Raw genomic sequence first — 18,539 nt, 5'->3', positions numbered from 1 at the left:
TGACTTCAGCTCAGGTCATGATCTCATGGCCTGTAAGCCTGGAGCCTGCTTTGGACTCTGTATCTCCCTTTTTCTCTCCCCCTCCCCTGCTCTCACTCTGTCTCTTTCTCTCAAAAATAAATAAAAATTTAAAAAAAAATTTAAGAATGTTTATGCAATAACTGTAGACATGCATTTTTTTCAGAATAGTATATTAGGAAGCTCTAGATTATGAACAAAATCTGATACAGAAATAAGGAAACAAACTAGGGTTCTTGCTTTGATGGGAAGTGTGTTAACCTTATATATTTGCATTTAGAAATCTCTGCTGTTATAAATTTGTGGCCATTGGACGAAGGAATTTATATGAAAAGTATACTGTTTTAACACATACTACTAGGCTATCAAATAAATAAATTCATTATTTATACACACAAAGCTAGACACATTCTCTAGACAAACTAATAAAATGAAGTAAAATGACTAAAATGATCTTTTTTTCTCATTGGCTAAAACCATAAATTGGGATTTTTGTCTCTTCACTGGCAACCCTGAGTAGACAATTAAAGTCTTAGAAGTTTTCTTATTGTCCTTCTTCACGAAAGAAAAGGCACTTGTTTTATCGTTTCACCCTTACGGCAGGTAGAAGATTTCAGGTCCTTTAAATAGTGTGTGATTAAGACATGCATCTGAAATACAGTAAGCATTCGTTGAATTAATTTTAGTAAAGATCTATGAATTCCGTTTAAGTTATTAATTTATGAATACTTCATATTAATGTAGCAAATTTTCTTGTTTTCTTTTAGGTTCTGAACCTCTTTCTGGCCTTATTGTTGAGTTCATTTAGCTCAGACAATCTTGCTGCTACTGATGATGATAATGAAATGAACAATCTCCAGATTGCAGTAGGAAGGATGCAAAAGGGAATTGATTATGTGAAAAGTAAGATACGGGAGTGTTTCAGAAAAACGTTTTTTAGAAAGCCAAAAGTTATAGAGGTCCATGAAGGCAACAAAATAGACAGCTGCATCTCCAATAATACTGGAATAGAAATCAGCAAAGAACTTAATTATCTTAAAGATGGGAATGGAACCACCAGTGGTGTAGGTACCGGAAGCAGTGTTGAAAAATATGTAATCGATGAAAATGATTATATGTCATTCATAAACAACCCCAGCCTCACTGTAACAGTGCCAATTGCTGTTGGAGAGTCTGACTTCGAAAACTTAAATACCGAAGAGTTTAGCAGTGAGTCAGAACTAGAAGAAAGCAAAGAGGTAAGAATGCCTTTAAAGTTTTTGTGGCATTTCCTATAATAACCATGCATTATGGTTATTTAGTATTTTCATTATGCTTATATGCATTATTAAAAAGAATACTGAAAGTCATATATATGACAATGTTGGAAAATTATGAGATATTCTTTATTGCGAAATCCATTCATACAAATTCCAACTTTCCACAGGAAATCATCATTCTGTGTAATTAGTATATTCATCTTCTTGACAGTTTGAAAATCTGGCTAAAAATTGTGGCCTGTCAAAACATCAACCTTATTTAACACATTCTATTCTACACTACGTTATGCTCTTTAGATGAATCAGTGAACCGTATTTTATTGATCATTGTGAAAGTGTCATCTCCTTACCTTCTATATTAGGTTTTGCTATGATTTTTTTAATGTGAAAGTTTTGTGTAGCTTTTGTTCACCTCTGAAGGTTTATTGACTACGACAGAGTGTTATTCATTTATGAAAGGATTACACATATTAGGACAGTGCAAGAAGCACTGGTTACATTTTGCCCAAGGGTGAGCAAATCTGAAGGTATTCCAGATTAACTTGAAAAATGCTAAGAGCTACTTAGAGAACCTCCACCTGAGGATTACAGTTAAGAAGTAAAAGTTGAAAATCTGCTCTTATTGTCATATTACTGTTGTTCAAAATAAAACAAAGAAGAAAGGGAATTGTTCCTACTGTGTGATTAGAATTAATAGGATCCCACAATAGCCACTTAATGGTATTAATTCTGCAGTTTTGCGTTGTGAAAAACAACATTAAAATTTTTACTACTATTCATTTTTGGACTTCTAACATCCCAGTAGGAAGTAAGTCCAGTACAGAATTATAAAAGACAGATTTTAGCTTAAGGGTATGATATTTAGCATCACAGGAATCAGACCAATGATGTCTGATTTTGTGAGCATATTTTAAAAACCTCTCTTTTTAAGAATGGTATCAATAGGATTTGTATAAGTAATAAGTAGTTGACAATGTCATAACTCATAGCTCCTGATCCTTTCTTTCAGGCATTTCAGCACTGCTGAGATATATTATAATACCAAATTTGAAAATATTTTTAAAGGTACAAATACATGCAAAATGAGGTATAATATTCTTGGAATTCCACTCAAAGTCTGCTTAATGAGCTCAATTCTAATTTACAAATTGCTCATTCCGATAAAATAAGAATTTAATTCTAATTTTATTTTTCATCCCTAAAATAGACCTATTTAAGAAAAACACCAATTAATGAGCACTTATTGAACAATTTCTGTAAATTCAGCACTCTGCTGGGCTACTAAGAGTAAGGAAGAGTTAAAGGAGAACTCTATAATATATATAACCCCTTTTGGGAAATCTCAACATCTTTGAGGAAGCTAACATTAATTCTTAAAATCATTCAAGCCCTATTAAAAAGTTTTATCCTGCAGGACTGAATATAAAAATTAGAGATAGTGAGAAACAGCAAGAACATAGCAAGCTGCTAAACGGAAGAGATAAAATTGAAATAGGCGTCCAAGTTTGGGTCAAATATATGATCAGGAAGCCAAAGCAAAACCCTACCAAAGGAAACTCACAGTTGAGAATGGGCTTAGTATTAAGGTGTAACAGTGGAACAATCAGCATGAATAAAGTACTGGCTGAGAAGATACTGGAAAATATGTTTGGGTGAGTAAGGTGTTTCAGAATGTAAAATCTTTGAAGTGGAAAAGTTTAGAATTGGCGATACAGTCAATAAGGACCTATTTGTTCTGAAGCAGGAGAAAGTGATGTTTTAGGCAAGTTTGTTTGGTATCAGTGAATTTATCTTGGGGAATGTGGTAACAATCATTTGATAGCAATGAGGTGATGAAATTCTGGGCTAAGGTAATAAGCATGGGCACTGAGACCTGGCAGTTTGACAAACTAGTAAAGAAAGACTCCGGGAAACTGGAAAAACAGTAATGCCACTGAAATGACTTCTTAGAAAGGTTACCAGGTTTAAGTAGGAAGAGGAAGAATTCAATTGGAATATCCTGAATTAGAAGTGATCGTATTGGGAGTAAAACCCTGGAGGAGAAATCAGGGTTTAAAAACAGATTTGATAATGCAGATTTCATAATTACCTGATTCCCTGAAAATAGAGGAACTTACCAATGAAGTTAAAATGAAGAGAAAATAAGGTAAGATTAGGGACAAGAGTAGCTTGGGGTCAAGAAGAGGTTAAAAAAACCCCAAAAAACAAAACAAAAAAAAAAAAAAAACAAAAAGACAAAAAAAAAAAAAAAAGAGGCAGAGAAACTTTTGCTACATTAATGTCATAAATTTTATCACATTGGATTTATGGAAATTGAATATCTTAATTTCTTTCTACCAAAAGGTTGATTTCCAGAATATTTCAAAAACTCTATAGTGCCCACAGATATTTCAAACGGTTGCTTAGAAAAATATCACCTCATTGTCATATCTTCTTAATTGCTAGAAAATCATACACTTGGTGTGTGGAGACACAATAACTTCATTATTAAGTTCTGGAAAACATTTTATCATCTGAACAAAAATTCCTTTTTGGTGACTCTTTTTATAACCATTCTATCCTCTTCCAAGCTAAATTTTGGATACATGGAAACCAATAATAGAATGTAATGAAATTAAAATTATGTAAAATAGCTGGAAAAATTCATCAAACTAAATAGAAAACTAAAGACTTTTATAAAGCTAGGATAAAATTTCAGATTATTTCAAAAAGTAGAAATAAATTCAACACATTTTATATGGATGATGTTTTAAATTAGTACTAAAAAAAACCCTGAAAAAGTAATAGGGCAATTCTCATATATGCTCACACAAAGATTAAAAGTACGTTGTTCTTAAAAATAAAAGCAAAAAATTAGCATGTTCTAACATAATACAGTGGGTTTAAATTCCAGCAAAGTTCAGGTTTAACCTGAAATTTCTCAAAACTGCTGGCGCTGAACATTGGTCACATTTCACATGCATATTTATGTTGGCTGGGTTATTCTTTCTTAATAACTATTGCACACACACTCATACACACACACAAATGAAAAGTAACATACCCATGAAATGACATTTTGGTTCATGCTTCTAAGCTTTTGACCACAAGTAGAAAAAGAACATTGAGCTATGCTTTGAAGAGCACAGAATATCCTTTCTTTTTGCTGACAAAGTAAGAAATCATACAACCTAACCAACAGAGTGATACATTTCTCACTAAAAAACAAAACAACAACAACAACAAAAATCCCTGCAATATATTTCTGCTTTAAGAAGAGGCAATAAATTAATCATTAACTTAGATGGTATTTGAAAACTCTAGTCACTCTGCTCCTTACATTCATATTTGTCATATTGTATAATGAGCTAAAGTACAATTGGGAGAAATGATCCCTAAAATACTTGTTAGAGATAAAGATATGAATTGCTGTTATTATATTTGTAACATATATATTTATACATCTATATCTAAATCCATTATATCTATACATTTTGGTCACTAACATAAATGAGATGGTATGGAAACAAATATAAAGCTTTGCATGAAAAAATGTAAGAGAATTAAAGGTATAGATTTCAAAACAGTGATCTTTTTATATTGGAAAAACTTGGAATCATACAAATCTTGTGACAAGATCGTAATGTAGAATTTTGTTTTTATATTTTTAAAGTTCACGTAATCATGATTTCTTGGAATATTTATATAACCGAGTTTTTACAATTTTGTTTATAAAAGGTTTTATTGTCTTCCTAGGTGAGGATATAGAATAAATGCTCTTAAGAATCATATTTGAAGTTGAATTCCAAAGCACAATCTAGCAATATCATACTCTGACCTTCACTGCTTACCATTCTTACTTCTCACAGGGGTAAAACCAAGCTGGAGCCATCAAGAATGCAACTCTGGTGTTTTTTAACCAGCCAGAGGCTCGTGCCATCACTTTTACCCGGGTTACCCAAGCAAGTTGTACATGTACAATCACTTTCTAAGTAAATTTTGACTGGCCTGCATGCTACTCAGCTCTGTTCCTTCCCCTGCCATGGCAAGGAAGTGCCAGATGTGCCCAGCTGCTCTCTGCTGAATCGTGTGACACATCACAGCATGGTCAGGAGACACGGGCAGTCCCACATCATATTTGATTCTGCTAATGAGTTTTCCAGTATAGCCTTTTAAACTTTTAAAAGCAATGATTGCATGCTCTATAGGATTTATATCTATTTTAAAATATGATAGGAATGTTTAAAGTTCAATGTAGTCAAGAATTTAAGAGAGCATGCATTTTTTTTATTTCTCTGCTTTTATTTCATTAAAATAAGACCACAACTCTTTGTTGTTGTTGATTCAGCCCTTATAAGTAAATTGTATACTAAAATGAGTCTCACAGGATTTTTTGATAGTGCCATTTTCAGATCATTATATTCAGATTCATGAATATAATTTTCAACCCTTATAATTCATTTGCTCCAGATGGAAATGTTTGCTTTCATGTTGTTTTTAAGGCTCTGTGAAAAACAAAAGCAAGGTGATCATAAGTTTTTGGATATGAAGGGCCATAGTCTGTATGTATTTGGGCACCACATATCTTGGATTTTTATGTAGTTTAGGAAAGTTGTTGAGTCATATGTCTGCAAAACCGTAAGTGTTCATTGGAAAATAAATAAAGAAGGAAGCATCGTGATATGGGATAGGAAAAGTTCACTGTATTTTTATCATTAAATAATTGGTCCAGTGTATCCATTTAAAAAAAATTCCTTTATCTACATTAATTTTCCCTAAATGTCCTTTCTACCCAAAACTGAGCAGGTAAAAAAGAGACATAGAAAATGTCCTATTTTTTAGTATTAGATATAGTTTTATGAGGAGTAAAGGGCATCTCCCAAGACTGCCATAGGTTTGTACATAACTAAGTCTTTATTTTCTTCACTCAACTTTCTCTTGTTGATATCAGTGCTTGCTGGACTCTCAGCCAGAGGGGGGTTCTGGGAGGGAAATTACAAAGCAGAAGTAGAAAGTTCTTGAGTATTGGCAGTTTCAATACTTTTGGTGAAAAAAAAATCTAACTAGAGTTTGGAGTTGTCTCTAGGTTTAATTTATACCTGCTCTCTTCTTCCTTAGGGATAACTGAGAATTAGTTGGAGAATGAAATCAATTCAGAAATAAAATTATTAACGAAAAGTAGGGAAAAAATACAGGTCCCTGCTGATTTATACAATTTTTGTTTAACAATGACTATTAACTTTCAATGACCAACATTAGCCAGTGAAAAAAATCTGATTTATTTTTTCTTCACAAGCAGGACAGAATTAAATGGTACTGGAGAATTATCTTTTACATCATGTTTATAACAGTATTCCCTCCATTTCAAAGTCTTCATGGAAACTGTAAATAGATACTTGATGAAGACCCCAAGCACGTGCTCTTCTGGAAAAGGCACTGTGCTCTGTTTTCAGAATCTGGAGAGCAATGAAAGTACTTCTGGGCTTTCTCTGTCTTGCTCTCAGTGTCTTCCAAACACTCTCTTTGTGAAACTGAATGTGAGGCAACTCTTCCAGAGGCACAGATGGGTACGTCAATAGCCATTTTAAACCCATCGTGACGTTTAGAGAACTGTTTTGGTGTGGTAGCATACTTCTGTTGAAATAAAACCCAATTAAGGCTAGTTTATGTGGAAATTTTTGTATATCTTCTCAGGATAAGCCAGTTTTTTTTTTTTTATTTTGGTTTCTTGATGCCCTTTTACCTTACTTTTCAACTACCACATAATTATTTTCACTTTCAAATATCATGTTCTTATTAACGCTGTTTTGAAATTAAAGAAGCACCAGGGCTGTTGCACTTTTAAAATGTGTTGAGGCAGAGCCACATACACGTGGTTTGTATTTTTAGCCATTCAATAAGTGGCCTAGAAAAGAGAACTATTGTTTTAATCTTGTTCTCCCTGCCTTGGACAAGCAGCCCAATGGCCTCCTGGTGTGTCTACCTATTCTTCAAGTAAAGATCGTAAGTCAAGATATGGATATGCATATCCAAAAGATCAGACTAAGGCCCTGATAGTATGTGTGATCAAAAAATTTTCCTCTTCTACTTGTAAGACAAAACTCAGAAGTTATGAGAGAAATGGCTAGATTTTAAAGGCAATCTGTAATGGCTGAATCTTTTACTTTTGCCTCTTGAACCATATAGCAGTTTGTGAGAGTCAAGCATTTGATAGCTGACTGAAAATAAATGAAATGTAAGCGCATTTCAGTGGAAGTAGGCCAGTTGCTAACATTCTCTTCTATCTCTGAAAGTTAAATTTCATGTTTTAATTGGATAAAAATCAAGAGCAATATTCATCACAAAGGAGAATTTCTATATGAGTTCATGTTATTAGAGGGAAAAATGGTCTCATGGCCTTTATGGGTGCTGATTCTGTCATTTCTTATGAATGGTATTTGTAGTCAACCTTCTTGAATACTACATATTCAGGTACCATGTCTTTGAGAACATGGTTCTTGGATCAGCGTGCAGCTTCCACAGTATTGCGCCAGGCTTCTGCTACAGCCAGGCATGTTTTCTGTGGCTGAATTAGGCCTGGAGAATGTTGCATCTTAAAACCTGCTTTCCAGTGTGCATTTGTAGAGCATAAGCCATCATCCCTCTGTAGATTCAATAGTTTCTACAAGGGATGGAAGAATCGAACTTTTAAGTGCCATAAAATATTGGAGGGGTAAGGAGAAAATAGTACAAGAACACAAGTTTGAACTTGTACTATACGGTTTATATGGAAGTTTTCTACATTTATGCCTATATACCTAATTATATTTTTCTAACTACTTCTAAAAAAGTATTAATTTTATTATTTAGTATAGTATTGAGTTCCTTAATATGGAAAATTTCATTTCAGGTTTCTTGGCTTTTTTTTTTTTAATACCACTGTAGTATCACAGCTATGGCAATATAAAGAAAGTAAGTTATTCTTTGTGTTTATCATCAGTCACTTGCTTTTAAATCAGTTACATGCTTTTAAATAAATTTGGAAGTCATTTTGGTAGGGCTATGATAAAATGTATCACAAACTATGCTCTATCAGAGTATGAGTGCCAAATATTGAAATAACTAGAAAATGTTTAGATTACATAGATGGCATCATATCAACGTACAGGATTTTAAATTTCTAGGATTTAAGTTTCTAGGGTACAAATTAATTCTTTAAAAAGACAGCAGTAAAATCCTTTATGTATACAGTGACTAAAGCATATCAGGCAGTATATCATAATTAGTAAATTGTAACTTAATAAGAGCACATTCTAAGCTTTACTTTATAAGTAAATTCACAACTTTTGAAATTTTATATGGTTGACACAAGATTTTTGTAACTTCATAGAAGAAAATGTATGTATTTCCCTATGACAAAAAAAATGTGGCCTATGAAGATTACAACAGAACAAGCCTGATACTCCAAGTTAAGAAGAATTAACTTATGTCAACTTCCACAGGGAAAGGAGTTTCCCACAAAACACTTCTTAGTGAAATGAACACTAGTCTACCAACTAACTTTTCAGCTTTGGTGCATGAGGGTCTACAAGACTCTGAATATTCCTTAAGAAACTTTCTAAGGTATAAGTTAAAATCAGAAAATCAGAAAAACTTAAAATCAGAAAAAACTCCTGAGTAACTGTGAAGCAATTCTCTATGTAAAATGGGTTCTGCTTGTTTGAAAAGAGTAGAATACATGTGGAGTTTTGGAAGGGTGGTTTGTCTGTTTTTAAAACCCATGTTTTAAAATAATAATGCCACGCAGATAGAGACAAACTAACTCACTACTGACCCTCTATTTTACAATCTTTACAATGTACAATGCATAACTTCCATAACTATTTAGAAAATTGAAAGTATGTATATCCAAACATGTTAACCACATTCACAAAAACATTTATAACCTAAAGACAGTACTAATAACAAAAGAACATCCAATGGTCAATACTTGGCAATGGTAGATTCAGTTGTCATTCAGATTAGCAGCTACTATTACTTGCGTCATTCAGGTTTAAGTTAGTATAGTGTTTGTATTTAAATATAAGACCATCTGTAGACTATGTGGCAGACAATTATAATGTGAAAAATTGAACATCTCACAATTATATTAACAGTGGTAAAATGAGAAGAGTATGTTTTCTAGAGTTGTCAAATGGGAAAGTATACATGTATTTGTATATCTATACACATATGCTGATTACTTTCTTCCTTCATTGAATGTCTGCCAATATTTTAGAAGAACATTTCTTTATTGAATGTCTGCCAATATTTTAGAAAAACATTTGGAAATTTCATGGGTTTTTATTGCTAAAATATTATTAATTTTAAATAATTCCTATTCATTAAAAAGGTATTTTCTAATACAATTAAATAGACTTCTATCAAGGCCATTATTGAATTATGTATCAAAGTGGAGAGATGAAATTACCTAAACACTATAATTCTCTCTATAAAAGTAATACAAAATGCATTCAATCATTTATTGGCACTCTCTAAATTTGATATAAATATTTAGTGTTTATTCTGTGCTTGGGTCTTTTGGTATGTATATGTGTGTGTGTGTGTGTTTGGTATATACGTTTATGTATGCATACATAAATATATCATTTGTACCTATGTAAAATTTTATGTACATACATAATTTATATATATTCATGAGAATATCTGATCAAAGCAATCATGTATAATGGCCTAACATTCTACACAATTTAGCATAAAGAAATCATGCAAGAAAGATAGGCTTCATGGAAGAGGTGATCCATGACTAGGCTCAGAAGAAACTGGTGAATTTGGTTTGGCCAATAGGAAGAAGAAATATGGAATGTTTTATAACTAACCTCAAAATAATTTGGTTTCTTATTGGTTTTATTTATACAGTGGATATTATCACTGCCACTCATCAAATATCATAGTGTTCAACCCATAAGTCACCAGTGAAATTGGAAGGGAAGAGTTAGTTGCTGAATTCAAACAATTATCCAGTATTTTCTTTGTTATATCAGAAGCTGTTGCAATTCTATCCAGTAGTAGCTTTTCTGGGATTTTCTTAAAAGAATAAAGATATTCTGGTTATAAGAAGCAGAAAAGTCTTGCGGGAAGAAAATATGTCTCAGTGTTTCAGCTCTCCAAAAAGTAGAGAAATTTAATGATAAAAATTCTTGTACTATAATGATCCTAAGAACCATCAGCTGAATATGATGGCCTAGTTTCTCTCTTTAGCATACACAAGACAAGGAGGTATTTTATTACAGAATTGTGTTTTGATTTAAAGTATTTTTCTTAATATATATTCATAATATATTTAATTTTCATAATATATTTAGTTGGGCATGATTAACCTCACCTTCAAAGTAACATCGCAGGAAGTATCATCTGGATAGTACTTTTCAACTAGTTCACAATATAAAATATTAAACTACATTTGCATTATGATTCCAGTGAATCAAGAATCTTAAGCCAAATTTCCTCCAATATGACCAATGTTTAGGGAGTCATTTGGGGATTTTTTTGGTAACACATTAACTCAGAAGGCTAGGGCACAGCGACCCCTACCACTTAGCTACGAAAGTTAATGGGGGCTTTGGAACCATTACCACGTCCATGTGCTGTTTTATTCATCCTAAAATCTTTACATTGGCCAGGCTGTGTTGTATGTCATGTCTTTGCATCAGTTTTCATAAAACACTGCAAATCCATAATGTCTTCCCAAGTGATCTCAAAGTATTTATGTGTTTATTCTTGTAACATTAAAGCGGCTCTTCCCAGCCATGTGGCATGTCACAACGATTTATTTACAGGAAAAATTCACAACTTGGTAACATGTTGAATTCAGAATGTGCTCCTAATAAAAGTCTATACAGATTCTGCCCAATGCCATTTATGAAGAAATTTCCATTTGATTTAGGATTCTTTGGCAAGTATTGAAGTCATTTAAGCAGTTCAAAAAGAGAGAGATAGAGAGAGACAGAGAGAGATCCATCATCTTTCTGCTAGTAAAATAAGAAGATTATGTAAGCCAGAGGAAAAATATAGCCCAAAGTTGAAATATAATGACTGTGACTAATGTCAATGTGCTGCTCTTCCTTTCTAAAATTACAGAAACATGGACAGTAGTTTGAGACAACTGGTAATGTTCTTTGCTCTGAAAAATTCCATCATAAGAGGTGGAAATTATAATTTAATTTGATGCATTTTAACTAATATAATCAGTAGTGGATGTCAACATACCAAAATTTCATCAAACTATTTTTGATTTGGTCTGAGTATTAATGCATTAAGCTATTTTCATATGGCACTCATATACAAATGGAGATCATAAAACAATCAGTATGACCCATCATTTCCAAATCACCCACGCTGAATGCTGTCTTACTTTCTTCTGTCTGAATCAGGTCAGCAGTTCCATTGTTTTAAATAGTAGGTCTTTAATTATGTTAAATTATTAGTACCTAATGTCAGTAACGTTAATAGAGTCAGATGTAATCACCATCATTTTTTCACACCATGACAAAGAGTTTCCAAATTAGCTGAATAAAAGGGGAGAAAAATCACAACTTGCAATGGGGTTTTGTTTCCAGAAATTAAATGCAACCAGCTCATCTGAAGGAAGCACAGTGGATGTTGCTCCCCCACGGGAAGGTGAACAAGCTGAAATGGAGCCTGAGGAAGACCTTAAACCAGAAGCTTGTTTTACTGAAGGTAAATAATTTCTAATATGATTCAAATGCAATGCCCCTTCTTTTCTTACAGTGGCTGAAAATACTTCACTTGAGGGAACTATTTTAAAGAAATGGTAAAGACACTTTATCTTTGCTTTTTCTTCTGAAAAGTTAATTTATCTATATTTCCAGATTACAGTGGAATAGCAGTGATTTGACATGTCTTTTGTTTTTCGTTTCATCCTCCAGAATGTGGAGAGGCTAACCCTATGAGATAAATAGCGTTCTGGAATGTCATCTTATTGATACTGACTGCAGTCCCTTCAGACCTCATTGACAATGTTGTGATTTGATTTATAGATGCTACAATAATTATACCCCATCCTTCACAGTTTCAAATGTGGTTAATTTGTGCTGTGACCAGAGCTGTTAGGGGATGCGGATGTTTTGTAGAGTTTTGACAGGGAAAACAGTAGTTGTTCTCACAGAGACCAGTATAGTGTCTTGCACACAGATCAATAAAGATTTGGCTGATTCACTGTGACTGGATTTAATCCAATGAGTAGTAGCTCAGAGAGAGCAGAAGAATGGATGAGAATTAGAAATAACATGAAAACTAGGAGGGGGAGGACAAAGGAACAGAGATACTAACTGACAAGATGAGTCATAGTGTAACTAAGAAAAGCACTGAAGCTGAAAATAAATTAGCTTGGGAAAAATGACAGTGGCTGATACGTAGGACAACAGGGGGCTTTTCTGTACATGAAAAGAAGGAAGTAAAAAATTCAGGATCACATCAAGGAATTAATAAACAATTTGAAAGTGCAGTTTTCCCCCAAACCTATTTCCATCAATGGCCTTGAGGCAAAGAGAGATTCTAACTAGTATTAAAACATTTATACTCATGCAATTCTTGATAAAGTAATTCCTTGAATTTTAGGTGGCTGGCTGAATATATAAGTCTGAGAATGATTCATTTTATAGGAAAGATGCTAAAGATAACTAGGGAATGAAGTAGCCAGTTCCCCTGTAAATGATGATCTGAGATTGGCATGGGGAGAAAGCAACAAAGTTTAATTTTTTCCTATTTAAGATTAAAATATATTTTCTAGGAATGATGGAGGTGGGTGGGAAAGTGAAGAATGTGGGTAAGGGGATGGGCAAAATAGATGGGCAAAATAGATGGGCAAAATGGGATTAACAGGTATGAACTTCCAGTTATAAAATAAGTAAATCATGGAGATGAAAAGTATAGCACTGAGAACACAGTCAGTAATATTATAATAACTATGTATGTGACAGACTGTGACTACACTTATTGTGGTGAACACTCAATAATGTATGGGATTGTTGAATCAATATCTTGTACAAAATATATATACATTTCTAATTTATTGTATTAAATGTTAACTTTTAGGATGTATTAAAAAATTTCCATTCTGTCAAGTAAGTATAGAAGAGGGCAAAGGAAAGATCTGGTGGAATCTTCGGAAAACCTGCTATAGCATTGTTGAACACAACTGGTTTGAGACTTTCATTGTCTTCATGATTCTTCTCAGCAGTGGTGCTTTGGTAAGTAAAATGCAAAGTGGTAAGAATCAGGTTCTAGTGAAATAGCTAATGCTCTGAAAATACCACAAACATACATTGAGTTTAAGAGGCAAAAAAGGAGATATATCTATGCCTTGCAGAGCTTGGCACCCAGAGTTTAACTATGCAAAACTCAGCACAGAAAAAATCAAAACTATGAACTGCCAGATGGAATTTCTCATCTGGTGTTTATCTAATAGATGTTTTCCTCACTGAGACAACCACTTACAGAGACATTCTGTAACTACGTTAACTTCTATGTCAAATACCATCCAGTTCTCCCTAATAATTATATTAACATTTATGGACTAAAAGTGTATTGTGTTTTCTTTATGTATAATCAGTTTATTCTTTCAAAATAAGACAGATCATTCAGGGAATCAATGAAAGTAATGTTGGAATAGGCCAAGTCGATCCCTCATTAACAGAACTTCTAGTTATTTCCTGAGTTCATATTACTTCTCTAAAAGCATGTCTTTATGGCAGTAATTGAGACAGAGATTTGAGGGTGAGAGACAGGAAAGAAAGAACATTTAAATCAGTAAAGATACTGACAGTTCCTTGCCAACATTTTCTGTTAGTTTTAGTCTTCAGAATTTGTCTGTTTGTCAGATATTAACCCATATTTATCAAATTACTGCTTTGTGCCCAATATTATACTAAGCAATTTTATCAAGTATTTGAGGGAAGCAAGTAATTCAAGTAAAAGAAAAGTATTTTTGACTCACAGGCTTTTGAAGATATATACATCGAACAGCGAAAGACTATCAAAACCATGCTAGAATACGCTGACAAGGTCTTCACTTATATATTCATTCTGGAAATGCTCCTCAAATGGGTAGCTTATGGATTTCAAACATATTTCACCAATGCCTGGTGCTGGCTAGATTTCTTGATTGTCGACGTAAGTATCCTGAGTGATTTTTATGAAATTATTTTTAAAAAGGCAAGTTTGACATTTCACATATTTCTATATTAAAACCTTGACTTTTGAGAACCTACTCTCCCTAATGCTGACACAACTATGCAGTTAAAAAAAAAAAAAACCTACAGTAAATGTAAAAGAAAGTGCGTGTTCTGTGCCATAAGCAGACAGCTCTTTTTCTGAAACTTAAGGACCTCAAGGTAAGGAATAGCTAAAAATCTATTAGTTGACAGATCTAAGCTCTTAAATTATTAACAGTTTTAAAAAAATCCCCAGGAGGTAAAATTAAGATAGATTTGGGGTCAGAGATTGTGAGATTGCATTTTAATTCCTTTCTAGACTACCTGTTACTAAATAATGTTAAAATAACCCATTGATTGTATTCATTCAGCCACATATCCACAGAGACAATAAAATACATTTCCATTCTTAAATCAGTAAGTAGATATCCCAGTAGCTCTTCAGACATACACCATGCAGAGAGTTAGGTATAGGAGCCCTGCTCTGAATCTGACTACCCTGGGGTCAGTAGTCATAAAAACATCACCAGTTATAGGATCTGTCTGACTTGCACCCTATTCTCATTCCAAGTGATGAAGAAACACTGGAGCAAAATGACAGTCATCTGGTTCTTTGTAGTCTTTGATATTCCACTGCACAAAGCTTCACAGCCTCCCCCAAAAAACAAGGTACTTCAAGCACCATCTCTAGCTGTTCCCTAGCAATCAGAAAGCACTTTTTAGCCCTAACACTTGCCAATATGAATGAATAATTGCTGTATGTGTGCATTCATTTTATCATTTTGACAAGTGTGGGCCTATCTAAATTCCACTCCCCTTTTTCCCACGCATGCATAACTTATAATACTATGACCAATGTAAGTTTAACCCTTTGAGTTGATAAGAAATCTGCTACCAGATCACTTGAATGGACCAGAAATGATTTCTAATTCCCATGGTTGGCCTTTAATGGACAAAAGAAATGAGTCTCAATGTTACCCTGAAGAGCTATCCATAAGGGAAGTTTAATATTCTTATGATCTGCGGTGGAATGGGCCTCAAAGAATATCTAGGATTTATTCTAGACATTAGGAAACTGAAGCCTCAGTTTAAATAATTTTCCTAAGGTAATACAACTACTTAGTAACAAAGCTGAGATTAGTGTCCAAATTTCCTGATTCTCAATTCAGTTCTCCTTTACCCCATGAGTTTCCTATCTGTTATAAATGTAATACTGTATTTTCAGACTGTGGCTTTGGGATTTAGCACTTATTATCATCTCCAGCTTCTCCCTGAAGAACACTTAAATACATTTAAGAATCCTCTCTGGTTCAGAAAGATCTTGTCATGCATGAAGGTCATTTACAAATGTGATAGAACTTATCCAGAGAATTCTGAAATTTACTGAAATATTTACATTTACTAAAAATTTTACATTTACTAAAATACTACATTGTACTTCAAGTATTTCCATATATTTGCCCCATATAGGAAATATAAATAACATGCTAAAATCTCTCAATAGCAGGGGTTTTGTATCATGTTTGTATCCTTAGAGACACCTAATATAGATACATAAGTATCTATTGAGTAATGTCTAAATGAATAAATTTAATTTCAAAAAATGTTGCTAAAAAAAATTACTTCCCTTTTAGTGAGTCTCAATTAGTAGGCTGGAACTGGGTAATTAAAGCCTTCTACTTTGGGACAAATTATGTTACCTTAATGGGTCTAGGGTCTATCCTTCACAAAGCTAGGGCTGAAATATGTGAATTAATATAACCTCAGTTAACTTGTTCTCAGACCACTGGGTCCACTAAGCTAAAGTAAACATAGAGATAAAACTGTTCTTGAAAGTACAAGTAAAACATACTTAAAAGGGCTTCACAGTCCATCAGGTAAATTGCTGTTAAAAAGATAAATAAATAAACAGCCACAGAAAGTTTAAAAAAAAAAATCTGAGGTGTAAGTGAAGTACTTCAAACGAGAAGGAACATGTTTCAAACCTTGAAAAATGTATCTGTGTAAAAATGTGATCTCTTCAATTCCCTACCTAAAAGTAAATGTAGACTGCAGTGGGCTACCTATCCAACCTCCTAACATTCATTCATTTAATAAACGTGCTGAGCACCTAAAAAGGGCCACGTGCCATTTTAAACAAAGGAGGTGTGAACATGAACAGATCAAGCTCTGTTAGAGCTTACACCCTCTGGAAGGAAGGAACAAACAGTAAAGATATAAACAAATAAAATCTAAAAATAAGATCTTTTGGGGCTCCTGGGTGGCTCAGTCGGTTGAGCGTCTGACTTCAGCTCAAGTCATGATTTCATGGTTCGTGAGTTTGAGCCCCGCATCAGGCACTGTGCTGTCAGCTCAGAGCCTGGAGCCTGCTTCAGATTCTGTGTCTCCCTCTCTCTCTGCCCCTCTCCTGTTCATACTCTGTCTCTGACTCTCTCTCTCAAAAATAAAATAAAACATTTAAAATATACGTAAATAAATAAAAATAAAAATAAGATCTTTTGTCGCATGTGGTATGATTGTTTTGCCTATTTGGGCTTTTGTTTCTTGACTTTGTTTTTTTGTCATGTAGAAATGTTTCATATTGATTTGGTCAAACTTATCAGTCTCATTTTTTCCCCTTCTTGGTTTGTTCATGCTTCTGAAGACCCTGTTATGTCAAGATTATTTAAACACTTTTTCATGTTTTTTCCCCAGTTTTATAGATTGAGTTTTGTTTGTTTCTTCATCCATTTAATTTTTATTTTGGTGTAAGGTGTGAGATTAGGATCCAACACTATTTTTTTTTCAAAATGATTTCTGCCTGCCTCTCTTTCTCTCCCTCTCTCTCTCTCTCTCTCTTTTTAACCTCTCCTTTGAAATGCTACCTTTAGCTACATGGTAAATCTCAGCATGTCTTAGGTCTAATTTGGATTTTATTTGTTTCATTCATTTCTTTGTCTATTAACATAACAACTTGAATTACTGCAGATTTATAATTGGTGTTAACATCTGGTGGGGTCAGTGCTCTCTGTTCTTAAAACAATAATAAATTATACTTTCTCATGTTAATATTTTAAAGTTTATATAGTTCCAAAGGCTCCTATACAACTTTTTAAAAAATATATGAAAACATATATTAGCACCTAAAATAATTGTATTATTTCTTATAATAGTTTTTTACTTTATTCCTTTGTTTTGTTGAGGTCAACAATAATATATCAGCAAATAATGAATTCTACTACTTTTCTAATGCATATAGCTCTTATTTCTTTTTCCAGAAAGTGTTAAAAAAATGTTGGTAGTGGGCATATTCTTTTAGTCCACTTTAATGAGAATGCTTCTGGATTTTGCCATCAAAAATCATGCAAGTATTTGGAATGAAATGTATCATTGGAATGCATGGAGGTGATTGTGGTTTTTACTTCAACTTGCTCATACTGAACTTAATAAATCATCTTAAGCCATTTTAAAGAGAAATACATTCACATTACTTGGTTCATTAACCACTCACAGAACTCTCAGGGCCTTCTTCAAAATCATCAAATCCCTCCTGCATTATTTCTCTTTCTCAGTCTCGTTGATACAGAAATGTGGAAAAGTATGGAAGACAACTAAACCAACCTCCTGAAACTTGTAACACAAACAGTTTCATAAATTTGCCGTATTGTGAGGTACCTGGATTCATGTAAATTTATACTAAAAATTCAGTTTTTGTCACAGGGCTTCTCTTACACTTTGTACACATTAGCAGGAATGCCTTTTGTATTTATCACAAAAGAGATGAAACCAAAAATAATATACATTGAAAGGTGGGGGACATATTTGCTGAGGTGGAAAACACACTGGCCTTGAAAACAGAAGACTTAAATTCCTGCCATGGCTTGCCCCTTGCTACCTTTTCTTGGGCTAGTCATTTGACCACCCTCAGACAGGTAAATAAGTAAAAAAAGTCCATTGTAAGTTGTAAAGCATGCTATCAATATAGGATATTATCTTCAAATTTTAAGTGCATGGCAAATCTTTAAAATTATTTTTTTCAATATTGCCTTAAAGTATATGAAGTTTTTCACATTAGTTAACTCAATAAATT

The 18,539-nt window shown here is 33.3% G+C and overlaps 1 protein-coding gene across 6 annotated transcripts in view; it reads left to right on the top strand.

Annotated features, from left to right (window-relative positions):
• SCN3A (sodium voltage-gated channel alpha subunit 3) overlaps positions 1-18,539 on the top strand; it is a 115,866-nt gene that overhangs the window by 82,470 nt on the left and 14,857 nt on the right. For all 6 annotated transcript variants that reach the window (XM_045480050.1, XM_045480049.1, XM_045480051.1 and 3 more), the window contains 4 exons: positions 786-1,256; positions 11,855-11,975; positions 13,353-13,507; positions 14,256-14,429. In XM_045480050.1, coding sequence (XP_045336006.1) covers positions 786-1,256; positions 11,855-11,975; positions 13,353-13,507; positions 14,256-14,429 — 921 coding nt within the window. The remainder of the gene's footprint in view (positions 1-785; positions 1,257-11,854; positions 11,976-13,352; positions 13,508-14,255; positions 14,430-18,539) is intronic.

This window comes from Leopardus geoffroyi, chromosome C1, assembly GCF_018350155.1.
Source record: "Leopardus geoffroyi isolate Oge1 chromosome C1, O.geoffroyi_Oge1_pat1.0, whole genome shotgun sequence".
In the NCBI taxonomy this organism is placed as follows: Eukaryota; Metazoa; Chordata; class Mammalia; order Carnivora; family Felidae; genus Leopardus; species Leopardus geoffroyi.
Note: the sequence above shows the minus strand (reverse complement) of the source record. Positions and strands in the feature narration are given on the sequence as shown.